Source organism: Drosophila mauritiana, chromosome 3L (assembly GCF_004382145.1).
Source record: "Drosophila mauritiana strain mau12 chromosome 3L, ASM438214v1, whole genome shotgun sequence".
Taxonomy (NCBI): domain Eukaryota; kingdom Metazoa; phylum Arthropoda; class Insecta; order Diptera; family Drosophilidae; genus Drosophila; species Drosophila mauritiana.
In genome coordinates, this window is record NC_046669.1 from 12,969,005 (window position 1) to 12,988,574 (window position 19,570).

The following is a 19,570-nucleotide window of genomic DNA, read 5'->3' on the forward strand; positions in this document are numbered from 1 at the left end:
CACGAACTAGTCGCATATAGCCGTGGGTCTCTAAGGTTTCCAAAGTATGATTGCGTGCCTAAGCGCCATCTTACGGTTGATAGCTTCATTATAGTGCCGTGTTGCAGTTGTCGTTGATGTTGCTGTTGCATATTTGCCTCCTTGGTTCATACACAGAGAACAAAATGGAGAAGTGTTAGAATTTGAAAATCAAATCTTTTTTCGCCGTTTCTTATTTAAAGAAATATCGTTTGGAAACCTGGTTTACCATTTCTAACTGCATTAACGTCATATTAATATTATTACTAAATTAAGATAAGGAAAATCTGCTGTCTGCATTTTTCAGTGTATCCCACGCTTGTTTTTCTTGCCAAGCTGCAAGTGCTGATTATGGCCAAAAGGAAGAGGGACTTCGCCTGCATTCAGCTCGTTTGCGTTTTTCTAATTTTAGTTAAAGTGTTTTGCTGCTCCGCTTGGCGCCTCCTCGCCTTAATTTTTAAATTGCCAAGCGGAGTTTTCGCCTGGCCTCCTTTCGGTTGTTAGCGCACCAAGTGAAAGTTGCCGTTTCTTTTGAGCCTCGCACTTGAGTGTTATGTGGCCGCTTAAGATTTAAAAATTATGATTGGCGCGTGGTGGGCCAAGCTCATTTTAAGGTCTAACGAAAGGCACACAAAGTGTGTGTAATTAGGATTTTTGTAGGGAAACAAAATCAGTTTGATTTAAATTAAGGAGTGTATTACAATTTTCCCAATTGACAGATATTGCAACCATAGATACTTCTCACATTCTTTCGAATCGAATAAATCCATTAAGTGACCGAAACTAAAGCCAGGGGAAAGTATCTCCGGCTGGCCCACCTCTTCCTGCCTTAGTAAATAAAACAAAAAGAGTTAGGATCCACTTGGCCAGACACTCCCATGCGCATAAATTTCAATAGCAAATCCATAGATGGCCATGGAAGTTGCGGGCCCTCTGCTCTCACAGACAGCGGAAATTGTTGAGATTTATGGCGACGGGGTTCCAAAGGGCTGCGCCATATTTATTTGAAAGTAAGTTGCATCCCATACAGCCCGATTTCGAAGGACCTGCCTACCGAACGAACCGTTTCAGTTTTCAGCTCGGGCTAAAAACCCCAAAAGGATATTACATATCCTGTTCCTAGTCGTGTAAATGCCATTATAGATTGAATGTTTGCTCGGGGTCGAGAGTTGCGATTGCCATTTTCCCCGTTTGATTTACGTTTTCCTTGCATCCGCATCCATTTTGTTGTGCTCAGCATTGCATGTTGCCTACTTTGAGGAAATTCTGGTTTGAATACCCTTCTGGAAATAAAAATATAACGTATTTTGTCTATTGTAAGAAAAGATACTCGCGTGCTCTGTAATTAGTTTAATAGTTTATAATTGTAGTGTAGTAGCATTTTATAACTTCTTAATTTTCATTCAGGCATTTTGTAAAACTTCATTTTTGAAAATCTATCCAATGTATAATTCAAATATAATAGTTAAAGTTGTGGGATTTTTACTGTATCGAACTTGGTCTTGTTAATCACTCTAATCATATACTTAGGATATCAAATATTTGGCAAATCATTGGGGCTTTATATCCTGTTTTGTTCATTGTCTCAGAGCTCTTGGCCTTGGTCTTGATCTCGCGTCCTCCGTTCTCGACTTCCGCTTCCGGCGCCCAGTGAGTTATGTATTGGAGTGCAAAATATGAGGCTATTAGAGGCCTTAAGTCCGTCGTTCATACGTGCAAGCTGCGCTTTTTCACACACTAGCTCCAATATGCCCCGCAAAACACGTTCTGTGCCGGTATGAGAGCATCATCATTATTATTATCCAACAGCTCATGACTGCGGCCATTAGGTGGAATGGAGCAGATGGAACTGAAAGCGAAAGGCGTTCGAGTCCCAGTGTCCTGGGAAGCTGCTCTTCCTCCTCCGATTCCGTCTCAAGTGACTATTCACAGCTGAAGATTTATTGAATGTGCGCGATGCTGCCAGTCTGCCTTTCCCATCGCCTCTGCCACGGATTCTCTGGTGTCTGCCACTGAAAGTTGGCTCCGTCTGCTCTTTGGCATTGGTATTGAGTGTTTATTTATTTTCGAGCATCATAAAAAATACACAGGCATACACAGAACCAGACGGGAAAGCATGGCCAGAAAGGAACCTCAAAGATGGCTGGTATGTACAGAAATTCCCGTTTATGATTTCCCAAAATAAAAACATAAAAACTATAAAAAGTTAATGTCTTGTAACCAACTTGTAACCAAATAGTTAAAAAAACCCTTTACGCAAGCACCTAATAAAATATTAGAAAGCATAATAATACATTGCAGCTAATATTTTGTATGAAAAAATATACAGTTTTGTAAAGTCAATCATATTAATATTCCTGAAAATATATAGAAATCGTTCACCAGTTTTAATAAATTAATTTTTTCTACGAAAGAAAATCCCTGATTATATGAGAATAAGATTCTCGGAATGACTGGAACGGCAGACAAGAAGCAAGGACATTCAATAATTTTGCTCGCATTCGAGTGGCAGAAACAGCTGCAATTTTTACGCCATTTTATGCTGCCAAACCAAAGTGTAATTTGTGGCCTGGGAACTTTGTCTATTGCCTCGGTGTGGAGAGTCCTTTTACAAGGACCCCCTGCAAATAGCTGCCTGCGATGTTGTTTTTGTCGCTGTTAAATGAAGCATTCGCTACCGGAGTTGAAGATGTTTGCAATTTTTATTTCATTTGCCGGTCAATGAACATTGGAAATGTGTTAAGTGGCGCCCACTCTGCAGCCCTCGACTTGTCTTTAATTGTCTACAAGTTGTCGGAATGGCTTTTAATGAAGTGTTAAACGATACTTCGGCTTTCCTGTGACCTCCTGCGGAGTCGTGGCTCCTGGCTTATTATTTGGCACGACCTAAAATATTAATTTCAGTTCGGCCAGCTGACACTTTCCCAGCTCGCATTGAATAATTCCCTGCCGCTTCTTAGAGTGTTGACGTGGCTAATTACCATCGATGATTCTTTGGGTAAATTGTGCAGATGGGAACTTAAGCCACTTAAAGTTTGCATGGTTTTACTCTGGAATATCGGCAATTTATGGCTTAGTTGGATGCTTATTCATGAGACACTTGTGACTTTGATGTATGCTAATAATCAGAATTGAAGTACGTCAGTATGTCAGAACAGTACGATTTATTAGTATACTTCTTGAGTGCACTACATAAAATAAGTACTTACAATTAGCTAGTAAATTTTATACAAAAGGCTTTTGTATAGAGAAATGTATGTAAGAAATTAAAGTATATTTCTGTTTTCCTAAAGAATCTAAAAAACTTGGACGCCAAACAAAACTGTCCACTCAGCTGGGTGAACCACTCCCTAGTGCTTTTCTTTCACTATTCTTCCCCAGCCCAGTTCCTTTTGAATCGCCTGTCACATAATATGGACAATCACTAACCACGAAAGTGTCAAACAAACAAAACGAGCCCAAGGCCTGCTCCCTCCTCGAGCTCCCCAATTCGTCCACCACTTTCCATACTCATCTGCAATGGGTTCCGTAAATTTGCAAGCAAATCCTATTTTCGTCTAAGAGAAGCGCACTCAAACGGGCGGAGACAAACCAGACCATGCCACATTTGAGTGCTGCGGGCACTTCGATGCTTCTGCTCCCTTTTTTTGTGGGTCGTACACCCGTGCACACATCAATCTCGTCCAACTTTCCAGATACGAATCTTTCATTTTCGTATTTCCGTTCAAAATTTCGTGTAACTGAACTGGAACTTTAGAAAAAGGAGGACACAAAAAGCGAATGTTGCTACCACCAGACAGAGCAGATTGAGGGTGGCTGATGGAACTGAAGCGAATGCAGCCTGCTCCATTGTGCCACATGGTAAAGTCAACCAGCACCAATATGTGAGCGGAAGTCGGTAATCGACTGGCTAAATGGCCTCTAAACTAGGTTGAACTAAAGGCAAGCTACAGCGGAATCAATCAATGCATATCGGACATTTTCTATAAATATTAGGATTATCAATTGATACACATTGCTTATTTATTATTTTTTAAATGATTTACTCAATTATCAGGAGATTTGTATGGCACACATACAATGGCTTTAGAACGTTTATATAATCTAAATATTTTATTTATTTCATTTTTATTAAATATCATTAGCATTGATTTGGTATCTTTATCATCTGAGCCCAATATACCTCGTTCGATTCACAAACAGGGTGTGCAAAGTGGGCATCATTCACATCGTCTGATTGCCCTGGCTGGTATCAAATTTAAATTTCTTCATTTGCCTTTCGGTCCGTGTGCAAGTTCAAGTTTTTTGTCTGTTCCTCGTCTGACTCCTTCTTCTCCTTGGAGCGAAAATTCAGGTCATGTGCGACCAAAAGTAAGTGGATGCGTTCTTATCAGAGCATACAAATGTTTTATCTCGCTCGGCGCGTGTGCAAGCCATATTACACTGGAAAAAATGGGTATTTATTATTACAAATTTCTTGTTATTTGGCACAATGATCATCATATTGCATATTGGCATTTTTTATAGCTCTAAATAGTAATGTCATTATGTTAAGGATATGTTTTTTTAAGCTCGAGCTCTTAATAACAAATCATACTCCCACATAATATTTTATCTATCTGTAAGGACAACGACAGGACAAACCAAGCCTTGAAAGTCGCCTGCGGTTGCGCTCTCATTCTGTTCATCTGTGTGTGAGTGAGTGTTGTGTTTTCCCAATTGTCGGATGTGCCCGTGGGGGCGGGGTTGTGCCCACTAATACCAACACCAACACCACCACACATGCACAGCCAGTTAGACACTTTCTTTTGCTGCTTGAGCTTCCGTTTCCGCTTCTACTTCCGCTTGCCTGACCCGCTCCAGTCCGTCTGCCTCACTTACTTATGCATAGCATATAACCTTAAACATAATTTTGTTTGCCTTTTGTGTTCTGTTGTGTCCTCGTGCAATTCTATTTGCCAGTGCGCGTAGATAGCATTTTCTTATCTTTGTTTGCTTGTTTTTTCTATCAAGCGCTAAATTTTATCTATTTTACTCGTGCCTAGGACTTGCGAGTCCGCTCGAAAAGTGCGGTTTATTAAAGCTGGATAGAAAAGCATACTTTATTTTGAGCATTGTGGACCACAATTCAAGTGTCAAAGTTTGCACTTGAAATTATAATGGTCAGACCCCAAAGCCCATTGGCCCGGTGGCCATAACAAAGGAATGTTGGCTAGAATTCATCCCAAAACCAACCATCGTCCCCATCAGCAGGCCGCCCACCTTTTCGCAAAGTTGAACCCTAGGGTCAAAAATTCGCACAATGTCAGTCGAGTCGGGTTTTGTGAGGCATAAAAACAAAAAAAAAAAAACTTCGAATGAAATGCATGCCCCATTGACATATGAGTGGGCGTGGCACTCTGTGATGGGTGGCGGTTTTGTTGGATTGCCGAGGAAATGGCAAATGCATGCAGCCACTCGATATGAGCTATGCCCATTTTGGCTCCAAATCCACCAACGTTTCATTCCTACAAACCCCCGAATCCATCTCTGTGCGTTGATTCTTCGATTCAAACATTTTGGCATGTTTTGGGCAGCTGAACTAGTTTTCACTTTTGCCCCAACTAGCCACAGTGGAGGAAAAGGCATAAAAGGTGAAACAAAAATGGCATTGGCGGTAAGCTAATAATCTGTAATATATAAGTAATGATTTCAATATTACATGGACAATTTTTTTTTTACTTTAAGAATAGATTTTAAAAACAGATGCTTTATGTTTATAGTAAGAAGGATTACTGGTATGTTTAATAGTTTTGTAGGGAACCAACACTTTTGCAACTTTAAATTGAGAGTATAAAATCATAAATGTTTTGTTTTTGAAGTGTCGTGGTCAAAAGCAATCCACTGTTCAGTTGTCGCCCAGCTGAGGCCGAAATGTGTTAAATCCGCTAGAAAAGCGGTTAACCGAGTAAACTGCAAATGCAAAATGCGGTTGGTTCACTTCGGTTCGGTGGGGTGATGTCCTGGCTTGGCCCGGTCCTGTTTCTATTCCCAGACCATATTAAAGGCAATGCCAAAGTGTTGATGGGTCAGTTTCGGCCGCATGCTGTATTGTGTTGGCAATGCGGAATCATTTTTGTACATTTCATGTGTTTTTGAGAGAAAAATTTTCATTACGGGATAAAGTGACGCTCAGTAGGCCAGTAAAACATTTTCACTGCATTCGCAGACTTGCTTAAATAGCATATACAGTAGAAGTACAAACGAAATAAAAGAAATTTAATAATATAGCTTAAAATCAAATCAAATAGATGGCATCCGAAGAAGAAGAGGTTTGTCCAATAAGATATTTCGTATGTCACGGCTTCTCATTTTGAATTAAAGGTATACACGGAGGAGGAGAGTGATCAGGCCATGTCCTTCATCCGTGAGCACGATCTGCCCATTTCGGAGCTGCAGTATGCACTCAGATATGTCCGCATCGTGCGCGAAAACAAATCACTGAGCGATCCGGTTATGGGAACTCGGGCGCCACAGGATCCTGTTGCTGAGGTTTCGCCACCGCCATTTGACTGGAGTGGCGAGGACGACCAAGCCGTGGCCCGGGACCCATAATTGCTTTAAATGTTGTTAAGTTATTTTATTTATTTGCGTTCTGCCCTCTGCCCTCTGATTGTCAACGATCAAAGCACAATTTTATTTATGCGAAAAAAAGGGAACCAGGTTCGCAATAGTTGGCAATGGCTTTTAACAATTGTAATGCAAAATTAAAGATATTTTTTCTGTGCCAGCAGTAAAGGGTCCTCTGCAACAGTTTTCTTTGCCCAGCTTTTGTTTTGGCGGTCCATTTCGACATCTTTGCATTCAACACTCCAGAGTGACCACGCACATCCTGGCGATTCGCGATTTTTAATTGTCAAACGCAGTCGGGTGACAAATGAAGGCGTGAAGGAGTTGCACCGGAGAAGCCATAATGACAGCTGATTATTTATTCAGCAAGTAGTGCAGCAGCTGAGCGACGGGCAGGAATTGTTTTTCAGCAGCCATGAAATATTTACAAGGGATAAAGGAGCAGCAGGAGCTGCAGGAGCAGCAGAAGAAGGAAGCCGTGTCCTGTGCCACTGAGATGAAATACATCCGCTTGTCATTGTCAGGATGGCCGAGTGTCCAGATCTGCTGTTAAATGCAAATGAAGTCCCGGCGATTTCCACCCTTGCCGAGAGACTTGCATTTAATTAGGAATTAATGCGGCAGTGTGGGGGTGCGTTTCGGCACTCTGCGGTTAAGTGAAAGTTGAGCTTTTGGCTTAAGCCGCCTAAGCCGCGACTAAGTTTAATGTCCCGACGCGAAACGCTCAATTTGCATTTTGCATTTTCCTCCGGAAGCTTATATTCTTTCGAGGGGTTTTCTCCCACAAGGGTTTTCCGCATTTGCAACCCCCGGCAAACAGAGCAAAATTTATTGTTTCAAACGGATTTCGCTGTGCCCCAAATTCGATTACTGGTAATTGCCTATTGCCAACCTCCGCTTTGGAAGGGGGCGTGGCACAAAAGCCAGGCTTAATTGAATTAAAAGGCGTTGCAAAGCTCAAAAGCAGAGGACGCCGTGTTCATTGATGAACCTTTTTAAGCCGTAAACTGATTAATCGTCTGTATTCCGGTTATGAAACAGGGTAGTTGATGAATGCGAATAATTGTTACTGCAATGGGTGTCTCAGTATTCAGTGCAGATAATCCGATCAGTTAAAGGTTGTTGTTTTATCGTAATGTATCCATGAAATGCTGATATAAGTAGATAAGTAAACCATTACGTGGTGAATCCTTATTGATAAGAGTACATGCCAGATGGTTCATAAGCTTGGTATTACGGTACTGGTTTTAGTTAAGATAGTGTTGTGATAAAAATCACAATAATATAATATTCCTTTGCAAGGAAGCATATATAAGGAAGCAGTAAAATAAAAATCAACGACATTTCTTTGGTATGTAGATGAAATATAAACGTTAAAGAACAAAGTCTGTGAAAAACATTTTATACTTAATTATTGATTAATAAATCCCGAAGTTATATTTAAAATTGGAATGTCATCGTTCCTGAAGTTCAAATAACGAGCCATTTCGTAAGAGCCGCAGACTTGCATTAACAAACATGCGAAACTCGACGCTTATTTAGGCCGCAAAGAAGCCCCCCTTTTTGGGGGACACACGCGTCCATTTGATGGGTTTATTATTGGGTAAATAAATTAAAATTGTTTACCTTTCAGCGGCGGCCAGCTTCAGCTTGCCGGAGAGAGACAGCGATACGCAGCTATCTCTTTCCGTGTTTATTTGTTGTTTCTCTGGTAGCCCGAGTGTGTTTGTGTTTTTTTTATTATTTTTGCCCAGTTCAATTGCGGTTACGTGAGTACGCGTATGTTGCGGCAACTTTATTTGCGCAAATTAATGGATAAATGTTCACGCATGATAATGGAGAAGGACGACATGGAAATGGGTGGCCAATGGCCATCAACATGTGAAAACAAATAGAATTATGGGAACTTTATACAAAACGAATGAAAAAAGCGCGAAATATTTCCTTTCGAGTGGTTTTCGCTGATGGAATCGCACGGTGTCTAAATATTTTGTTTAAATTAGTTTGAAAAAATACCAAATATGGCCAGGCAATTAGAGAGGAGCTGTGCTGTCAAACTTTTCACTTTATATTTCTAATATTCCACTAAGCTTCATGATTCGTTTCATTATGAATCATGGCGGTAAACACAAATGTGTGTGCGATACACTAAGGAGCGATACACATTGGAATGATAGCAAACAGTTGCGTGAACTATGCAAACTTTGGATATGCGAGTGGGCAACTGTGAAACTGAGAGATTTCCACTCCTGACCACCTCCATCTGGAGTCCAATCAAACAGTGAACTTTTTCAAGTTCTCTGCACTTTTTCCCCTCTATTGATTTTGCTTTCAAATCAAGTTTTTCGTTGAATGGCCCAGAGTGCGCTTTGATTGAAATAGTTTAGTTTGTTTTGATAGTCATGCATACGAAAGCAAATATTTTGAGGCTTCTCGAAAAGTTAACACCTCGGAAAAGAAAAGTTTTTATGGGTTGCCCCTTCTTTTCGCGGTAAGTGGCAATGAGCATCTAAAATAGCTTACAAGTTTTACTAAAACAATTCACTCATTAAAGAAATTCTTTTATTAAAGCAATTATTTAAGAATACCAAAGGTTGATTTTTTTGCACACTTTTCCGGCGCCTAACTTTGAACTTCTGCCCAAGTTTTCTTCTACTAAAACAAACTACGTCCGGACTCGCGGTTTTTAATCTAAAGTCTAACAGTTATGATAGGAACCTATTTATAAAACTGCAGTATATTTAATTGAAATTCCGATTAAGAATTCATCGTACTCAGGTCAGGTGTACAGGTAAACAAATTTAAGCACCATAACAGTTGCCATATCTGCACTCCAAGTGCCATAAATGTCAATAGACCAGAAACCATTATGCATAATAATACCCCTACTCAAAGTCGGCGCTGCAGGTGCTCAGAGCCAAAGGGAGTCCCCATCCCCATCCCGGATCTCCATTTCCATCCCGGATCCCCAACTCCCTGGCCTTTGTCCGATGTCAGCATTGTCTGTTCCTGTTCCCCGACTTCTGTTCGCATGCTAAACAATATTTCTCCATTACGAAACAATGGGACGAGTCGCCTGTCCCCGACAAGTAGCACCTTTTACTTGTGGCATCAGTTAAAAGTTTTGCTTTTTATGCTAGCGCGTTGCAGTGGCAAGTTACCCTCCCTTCAACGCCGCCATCTGCCGCCTTCTCGCCAGGATCCTTGCAACTATCTCAAGTCGTTGCGGCAACTTTTGTTGCCTACTTTTGTGGGTCTTCCTTTCTCCCCATGTGGAAAGTTTTGGCTTTCGCTTATTGTCCGGCGTGGAAAAAGTTAGGTTTTGTTGCTAAATTGAATGCGACTTGCGTTTGCTTTACCGCCGTTGCGTCCTTGTATCCAACATCGTGCTGACGTCCTGCTAAAGGTCCTTGAAGGTGCAAATTGTAAAACAAACAGAGAAACGACACCTTCCCAGCTGCCTCGAACAGAAATGGGGCGGAGAAGTTGACAGATAAAGTGTTGCCAGCGTATCGAGGACTTTAAATCGGGCTCGAGTTACGGGGTGGGATTAGGCCACATAAACAAGATACGTTAGATTAAGCCCGGCTTGGTCCAAGTGTTTGGTCAGAACCGTATCTTATAAATTAGGTAAATATTTTAAGTGAAATTTTTTAATTATTGTAACATTGTCTTTGTTCCTATCTTTATAAATATAAGTAAATATTTTACAACGCCTCATCGAAAGCTTTAAATCATTCGAGATTTCGTATCTCAAAAAAAAACGTTATAGATAGTTTGCCCAAAGTGTTGAATATGCTTTAACTTACACATTGGAATGAGTAATCCAAATATTTTAAAATGACTGCAATTTCGATCAATCAGACGAGAACAAAACATTTTGATCATTTTGGTTTTCAGTTTTCAAAGCATTTTAGTTGCCAATTACTCTGGCCGAAGCGTATAAATCGCAGTCATTACATTTAACGGCTTAATTCCGACACAGCCATAAACCAACAATAATGGCCAAAGCCCAAACAGCCAAACAATCTGACATATACACACGACCCCATCATATGACAACCACTGGAATCGGTTGGCATCTAAAAAGCTGTGGCCGAGTCCATTGCACTATCATAGAATATTTATTCAATTTAAATTTACCAATTAACTTGGACTGGGTCCGGGGACCGAGTGGGGAAAAAAAGGAGACCTAAATGCTGACAACGTTTAGAGCGGAGTTTCCCAGCGCCGCCTCTGAATAATAAATGCATAATTCCTAGATGGAAAAGCGCGTGCCATAAATATTGCATGATAAATTATAGAAAAGCTATTAGGACAACAAACGACACGACCAGGACGCAGGACTATAGGCTCCTTTGTTGAGTGTGGAAAAATAGGCGACCCTTTAAATGGCGCAGTGGGTGGAGCCGCCGAGTCCTTCTGTGTTTGACATTTTTCAAATGAGGTTAGCTCGACCAGTGTGTCTGCCTGCGCTGCTTATTTATGTAAATTTGCGTAAATTACTGTGAAAATATTTACGGTAAATAGAGCATTTGAAATTTTTATAATTTAAATGGGCAGGCGCAGGTTTTTCCTCCACCGTCTGGGAAAGTCAGTGTGTATGGAAATTTCCTCGCTTACCGCCAGCTGTGCACGTAGTTAGTTCCCAAAAGAAACTTGCCGGGCCACAACTTTTGCATCTAACACGATATGCAAACGGCTGGCAGGAGGACCAAAGCGAAGGATAAAGAAATACAGGAAGCGGAAGCTGAGCAAACAAGTGCAGCCCAAAATGCCATTGACGAGAGAACGTTTAAAAAAGTTTGAGGCACAAATACGGAACCCGAGGATAATACTCTACATAATGAAATGGGTGTTTTCGATAAATGCAAAAAAAAAAAAAAATATTTAATACAACCGAGCACTCTGCAAGTACTAAGAGTACAGAGCTACATATCGAAATATGAAACATTTTTTGATATTGATTATTAAAGATATTCATATGAATTACTTGAAATTCAAGTGCTTCCTTTTTCCCAAAATTTATTTTTTCGTAAAATTTCTGTCAGTAGCTCGAAATTAAATGAAATACCCCAAAAAGAGTGCTGTTCCTCGGTACTATGTCATACAACCCCACAAATTCATCTGAGTTTAGTATTTGTACACTCCAACTGAAATCAAATGCAAATGCTCGACATGTGTGCTTGGGTTGGAAAGGGTCTTGTGTTTCCCCTGACGCTGGCGTATCAGTTAAATTAAATATTCTTGTCAACTGCAGTCAGCGAGTTGGACGGAGAAGAAATGTTGCTCGACAATTTCAAATATTTGCACCGCACTTTATAGATTTTAGGCTTTTAAATAATAAAATACAGTAGCAGTGGGGGGAGCGTCTAAAACGGAGGCTGAGTGTTCTGCCAGAAGGAAAGGATGTTTCCGCCTTTTCAGCTGCGAAGTAAGGCGTCTTCTTTTCCTCTTTTTTTTTTGGTGGAAGTGCTGAAAGTGCTCTTCAGTTTCAAGGAAGGGGAACTGTGTAAATGTGTGTCGGTGCTCTATAAAACATTTGCTCTTCAAGTACGTACTTAAATTGCATTCAAGCTGAGCAGTTGGTTGGCAAAGTAATGTGCAAGGATCCTGGTCGGTTTGCTTCTGTTTCTATTCCCGTTGGCTCTGAGTTGTTAAATAAGTTGGCCGAAACGTGTGAATGAGTGTCTAAAGATGTGTCGAATTTTCGTGAAGCAGCCACAGAGAAAATGTTTGCCGATTTCATATATTAATGTTTGCTTTTTGGGGTTTTAAGAAAAAACTAAGTAAATGTTAAACGTTCCATAAGTCAAAATTATTTAAGAAATAAAATTATCTCGTAAGGAACTACTTCCCCTCGTTATTAACCACTGATCAATATCGCTTCCGAGCTAGCCATTAATTTCAGAATATATGATATACAGACCATTAAAATTATATCCATTCCGCTGAACGTATTTGTATAAATCACGTTATAACGACATTAACATAACACAAAGCAGTCAGGCAATGTGGCGCTTTTATGAACGATATACTCCTAACAAAACAAGATGATTTGATAGGGCCAAAAGCAATTAACTGGGAGCCCAGCTCCTGACTCCAAATCCCCGATGCCAAACCCAACGAACTGCATAACATTAGCCAACCCAAAGGCATTAAGCGATAAAAACTGATGCGATCATTAAAAAAATTGGAAGCCCAAAGAGGCGGTGTGTGAGCTGTGTTTAATTAATTAACAAAGAGCGCCTACGGAAATAAAACTAAATGCCCTGTGTACATTAAAATTAACCAAGCAAGAGAATGATAAAAATAAGCATCGAATTATTTCGGGCAACAAAACCCTTTTAGCTGCCATAGCAATGCCGAGCAGCAGCAGCAAGCAGCCAAGACACAATTAGCTTTGGGTTCAATACAAGGCACAAAGGCGTATTGTCCCCCCTTTTATTCATCGGGTGGTGAAAGGTCGCCGGGCAGGGTACTACAACAATTTCTCGCATTACTTCCGCTAAATTAATACCGACTGCGGCTGGACAAGCGCTGGACTGGCGTCGCCCGGACTGGAACCAAAAAAAAAAACACAAAAAACTCTGAACAATTTCTCCATTTCTCGCAATAAGCGAACAGTGGGTCGGGAAAAACGAAATGAACAAAAATTGGTTTTTATAAGAAATAATAATAGGGAAGATAACATTATGTTAAGACTCCAATGGATGTAAAAATTATATTACGCATACGCTGCGTTGGCTTTGTTACCATTATATTGTGCTTTGTGAATCATTAGCAGAGCAATCATTAATACTCATTTGAATTAGCTTATATTTGCATTCAAATTTAAATATTATTGATCAGTAATATTGCAAATAGCTATAAAAAGATTTTCTCAAATTAATTAATCTTAGCCCACCATAATTATGATCCACTGTGCGTGGACGGCACACTGTGCCGTTTTGCGAGTACTTTGCTTAAATTTCTCCTTTGGTTTATGCGGCGTCTGTCGCGTTGCGTGTGCCCTGTATTTTTCCTTGCCCCTGTGCAAGTGTCGTCGAATTAAAATTCATAGCAGCGCATTTAACTCGCAGGCCAAAAAAGCGTAAAATGTATAAAGAAACGCGCCCAAAACAGGACTCCCTTTGGTCCGAAGTCCACAACCAGAACGAAACAGAGCTCCGAGTCCAGTTGGGCTTGCACATAATTTCTGTTATTTATGGTTGCCATAAAGAATGAGGTCAGATGCGACGTCAATTCCTGGGCGGCGACTTTGCCTTAATTAAAGTCGTTAAATCGTGGTGTAGTAAGCGAGGTGAGTTTCGAATCAAATTAATGAGCAGCCAGGTGGGCAATGGGTCATCAGCTCATAGATTTAAATGGCCAGGCGGAGGAGCCAAAGTTGCTGGCGAGCTCATAAAGGAAACAGCTTTCCAAGGCCGTAAAACAAATGGAGCGGAAATGAATCGACTGGGGCATTCCCTACAAGTAGTTGAGTTATATGCACACACTGGAATAAAAGTCACACTACATGATTTGTCCAAGAAATCAGCAAATGTTTCAGTGAAAATAATAAAATTATATATTCTATAACTATTTCAGTGCCATTTATTTAATAACTGTTAAGAAAACACTAACTATTGTTTCATTTTTATTTTATTATTACAAATTTGCCACGCTTTGGTTTCCTGTATCAACCAATCATTCAAGACTATACCCTTCGCAAATAAAGGAAAACAAACTTCTCAGCAGATGTAAAGCTCTTCAAAGTACTTGAGTCGTTTTCACGTACCTTTGCTCGACTGGAAGCTCAGCCGAAACACATTCCACAGCGGCGTTAATCGGCTTATAAACAATTACTTAACATTATAACACAATTTGCAACTCAAGTTGTGCACAATTGCAGGCGGGTCAAAAGGTTAAGCGATTGCAGCGCTTACAAGAAGCTCGCTCTTCCGGTGTGAGCAGAGGGGTTTTGGGGTCGGGGTGTCAGGTGGTCAGGGGTTCAGGGGTCGGGGCATGTAATGAGCGAGAGCTGCACAGTTCAAATAATATCAATTAACTGCAACTTGACGTGCCTCGGCTAATTATCTCGCTTAATAAAGCGCCTAATGAGTGGAAACAGCTGCCAACGCCCAGTTGCGATTCAGGGACAGAGTTCACACAAAAAACGGTGTGGGACCTTGGGATTCCATTATCCTTACCCCATTCCTTTTATTTTCGCACGCCGCCTTCGCACTTTTTTCTTTCGTCTGGGCTGTAAAAAATAATTATGCTAAAATGGCTTGGCGGTTTATGAATTTTAATTGTTATGTCTGCCCGGGAATTCCCCGTTTCGCTGAAGGTGAGAGGGCGTGGCATTCCAGCTTAAAATTTGACCTCGCCATAAGATGCTTAATTTCTTATTCGCCAGCTTTCGCAGTTGGTGTAAAAATTTCACACATTTTAAACAGGCAAATAAGGGCTGCAGGGGGTAATAGGGATATAAATATATATATATATATACATTTATATTTATGTACATATTCATGTGCGTGTATGTGCTAGTGACGTTTGAGCTCATTAAGAAAATTCGTGCGGTCGCTTTGGTAACTATTTTAGCATTAGAGCGCATGAACCAAACGCCACAGGAGGTCGTCCAGAGACGTGGTCCAATTGCTTTCCACGGGGATAATTTGTAAATGCAATCTATCCTCTATCTACTATGCCCAATGTTGCGAATTAAATTACAGCAGTTAAATTAAGCCGTATTAGGGGAATGCATCTATAGTTATCCCCTTGTGAGCGCCTGTTTAGCTCTCATTACAATATTCCTCGCAAAACTCAAAGTGTTTTTTTAAGCCAAACAAAACGCATGTGAACTCTGCATAATTATGCGCAAAATAAACTAAGTACACACACACACACTGGCTATGCGTTCATAGAACTGTGTATATATGCCGAATAAATATTTGCCTGTTCAAGAGCGAAATTTATGTTTTTGCTAAAGAATCCTTTGGGTTTCTTTGGGCCATGTATTTAATAATTGCAACAAGCACTTAGGGTAATTTATTTAATTTAGAACAAGTGCGCTTAGGTAAGCCATTGCCTTTTATTTAAGCTACTACTTTTTATTGGTACAAAATTAACAAAAAACTAACATTATTTATATTGTAATATGGGCTAATTTCTAGTTTTTGTTCACTGGTAGACTATTTCTAAATTGCTAAGACAAACCCTGTTAATTTGCATAGCGTTTAGAAGCATTCCTTTGGCCATTATTAGCCCATCTGAGCTTTTTTGGGACCGCTCGTAGCCTTAACCTCATTTTCCACTCTTTTGACAGGTGCTGCCGACTTGGTTTTTCTTTTTGTTCCGCATCCCTTTTTCGCCAGCAAATTGTTCTTTTACTTTCTTTCGGTTCTGATGCACTTTCTGCAGGGGCGGTAGGGAAAAATGAAGGGGCGTGGCGGGACATAACGAGGAAAACTCGTATGACAAATAGCCTGCGGCTTTATACACAACGTTGAGAAGCTGTCATTGTCTAGATTCATGTTGCTTTTTCTTTAGCTGCTTTTCGTTTCTTCTTTTCCCCTTTTCACATGTTGTTTTTCCGATGTTGCCAGCAATGTTTCTTTGCTACCCCAACCTCCTTTCCGCTCCCACCTTCTGTTTTTCTTGTTCCATGTGTGGTTTCCTTATTTTTTTTTCTGTTTACACTAACTACTTGCTGTTGCTCGGGCTTGTTGTGGTTTGGATCCTTCGTTTTCCACCCAGCGCCCCTGCGGCTGTTGCATTCATCCACCCTCCTCAAGGACACGCCACTGCAGCTGGAAAGGATTCGCTCCGAGTGCCATTAAAATGCACCCAGGGCTGTTGATTGGTAAAGGAAAATCTAACATGTGGCTTACCCAAACTTTTACTTGTTTAAGAAATTGAAGAGCGGGTTACCACATTGTTTTAAAGTCCTGACACCTTCAGCAACACAACCGAAATGTACGACCAGTCTAGCACACAAATATGGATCTGATTGATAAGAACTTTAAGGAAATGGCAACAAAAGCTTTATATTTATTATTTAATACGAAACATTTCGAAACATTACGTCACTATCAGAGCAACAGTTCAATATGTTTTAATACTGCATGGACAGATTAACTACTTGTCAAGGAGCTTTAAAAATAATTTAAAATAATGCACTAGTTTTCAGACAACGTTCCATTTGAAGATAAAATGTGTCAGAAGAAAATTATGCTTCTTGACAAGCTACAAAAACTGTTTCCACATTTTGGCTAGAGGTTTTGGGCTTTGTGATTTGATAGAACCGCCTGTCAATGGCAGGCGAACAAATTACATTAATTTGCAACGAGGCCACAAAACAAGTCAGTCAATAGCCGGCCACGCCCCATTTGCCATTCCGCCTCCGAAAGATACGGCAGAAAGAACGAGGACCGAGCATCGAGAATGACGATGACGCATTGCGTATGCATATGTCATGTGTATGACAGTGCCGCGTTTAAATAAATTCTGCCGACCAAGCCAACATTTAAGAAATGCCTACCAAATGCAGCCGGATGCCCACAGAATGTGGAGCCTGTCAGCCAAATATATCCAAGTCAGTGACGACACAGCCGGGACAGAGTTTTGGGCCAGTTGGCCAGCAAATGACAGCGTTGATGGACAGTTTTGTGCAATTGCATTGCATATGGTTAGGCGATGTGCCAGTGACAGCCACGCCCCCTTTAGCCCAGGAAGGGGGGCTCATCATCATCGTCAGCATCGCCAGAAACAGAAGAGGAGGGGGTCGGTGTCAAATCCGCTACAAAATGATATGCAAATGCAGCCAACCAAAGGGAGAAAAAATCTTGGCTGCAATTAAAAGCTAAATGCACTGGACGATAGCGTCAAATTTCAGCGCACGAACCATTAACCCACTGCAAACGGGCATTGCTTTTATTATTTAGTTATATATAATTAATGCAAACACTGTATATAAGTATATATTCAATATTCATATGTAATGCGAACAAATCAAAAGAAAACTTAATAGCTTTTAAGGTCAGTATAATTTTAAGTAATTTAAACATGCATGTTATGTTTAGTCATTAAAAGTTCGATGAGTTTCCCATAAAAGCATTCTTTTCAATGTCTTCAAGTGCGCCTCGAAAAACTATCTCACTCCGTTCTATCAGATTGCTGTTCTTGTCCCAGGACACTGAGCAGTAATGGGTTAATTAGCTACGCTGCAGGAATTGCAGTGGCGTACGCAGAGGCAAAAACCGCGAGATATCAGACCAATTTAGTGTTATTGCAGTCGCATAACTCCAGAGATTGCCCACAGGACTCTGGGCGGGAGCAGGAGGAGCAAAAGGAGCAGAGGGAAGGAGCCGAAGGAGGCTGGAGGACCCAGAGCACCGAGCCCAGGACGCAGGACTCAAACAAAAGGCAAATGCGACAACGCCAACTGCACAATTAGCACTCGGAAACAACTCGGCTGGGCGGGCAAAGAAGTTGGGGGAAATAATATTGTCGACGCAACGGAAATGTAACTGGGAATTATTTAATTTGCAAACTACAATGCCCAGAGCAATCCTGCGAGCTCCATTCCGCATCTCCCCACATCCACTTCATTGTTTTATGGCTTTGTTTGAGAAGGACTCCTTCTGCACTTCGGATTGCCATTGTCTATGCTACATAATTGTTATGATAACTGCCTCGCTTTACGGCTGCATCATGGGAGTAACTTAAGTAAATGTCAGTGCTTTTAGCTCCCCACTGCATGTGCAGTGCCACTTTGGCCCCGACCAAATGGCCAAAAAGCCAAAAACAATCCCGTCCCGCAATCTCAGACATCTCAAAGGCCGTAAATCGAGACCCTCTACCCACCTGAAGGCATTTATCAGATGCAGACAGCCGCTGTCCAGAAGACAAAAAAATGGCATTGACTTTGCCGAAAACGGGCGAAAAGCCACAAAAAAGAATATCGGTGTTCAGTCAGGTGAGCTTTTGTTTTGTCTGCCGCCGTCTCGGCTTGACATTTTTCAGAAAACCCCCATGACAAGTTAATGAAAGTCTGCCGCGCTCTGAAACTCAGATCCTTTTAAGAGTCCACAGCGTAGGAGCCAAAGATCGAGATAAAAATACTCTAAAAATTACATCTACGTAGGATTCAATGTATGTAACGTACATTACAAGCTCCAAATCGCCTTTATTGCATTTTATACGCACATTGTATGTTCCCATTTGGAAATATATTTTTTCTAATTTTTCCAATCGGGTGAATATATTTCTACCCCCATTTGGAGCTACTTTTCATGTGCTTCACTCCATTCAACTTGGCTTACCTTTCCAAACTGTTCAACTGCCATAATGGTTTTCAGCATCATCATCATCGTCATCATGCTGCCAGCGTCTATTTTGCATAATTTCCCATTCCCGCGCTGGAAAGCAAGGCCAATGGCAATGTCAATGGCAAAATGAAAAGCCATTTACCGAAAAACACAGACATGCTAATTAATGTTAACGGAAATTGTAATTAGAATTGGTTTGTCAAGCTGTGGAAAGAGCGCAGCAGAATGCTTTCGAACGGATCTGGCTTTAAAAGACGATAGATGGTGGAGAGGAGTGGAGGAGGAGGAGTTAAGTTGAGTTGAGACAACGTGGCACTGATATGATTATAACTTTTAGCCACAAGTTCAACAAAACTTTGCGACTAAGTCGCCGCAGTTTCAGTCTCCCGGTGCCATCCTACACATCCAGACATATGTTGTGGGGGCGGAAAAGTTCTGTGCATACGCCAGATAGTTTATAATTTAGGAGGGCGGCGACGGCGCCGCGTTAAGCACACAAATCATTATGGCGGTGATACCAAAGCCGGCGGTTCACTTTTTAAAACAAGGGACCGCTAACCGAAACAGAAATCCAAAACAAACTGGAAGGCGAAGGGCAGAGACAGCCAAATCCTTTTTAGCGCCAT

The 19,570-nt window shown here is 41.0% G+C and overlaps 1 protein-coding gene across 1 annotated transcript; it reads left to right on the forward strand.

Annotated features, from left to right (window-relative positions):
• The first annotated feature begins 6,220 nt into the window (after positions 1–6,220).
• On the forward strand, positions 6,221–6,801 carry LOC117141002. Its single transcript, XM_033304255.1, has 2 exons — positions 6,221–6,329; positions 6,382–6,801. The coding sequence occupies exons 1-2, from the start codon at positions 6,309–6,311 to the stop codon at positions 6,610–6,612; spliced, it is 252 nt and encodes an 83-aa protein (XP_033160146.1). The 5' UTR covers positions 6,221–6,308; the 3' UTR covers positions 6,613–6,801.
• The last annotated feature ends 12,769 nt before the right edge of the window (positions 6,802–19,570 follow it).

What these genes read in the sequence shown, in the direction of transcription:
- LOC117141002 (XM_033304255.1), top strand. Translation starts at nt 6,309, where the DNA reads ATGGCATCCGAAGAAGAAGAG. An exon ending in TGGCATCCGAAGAAGAAGAG is followed by an intron (nt 6,330 to 6,381) that starts GTTTGTCCAATA and finishes TTTGAATTAAAG; the next exon opens with GTATACACGGAGGAGGAGAG.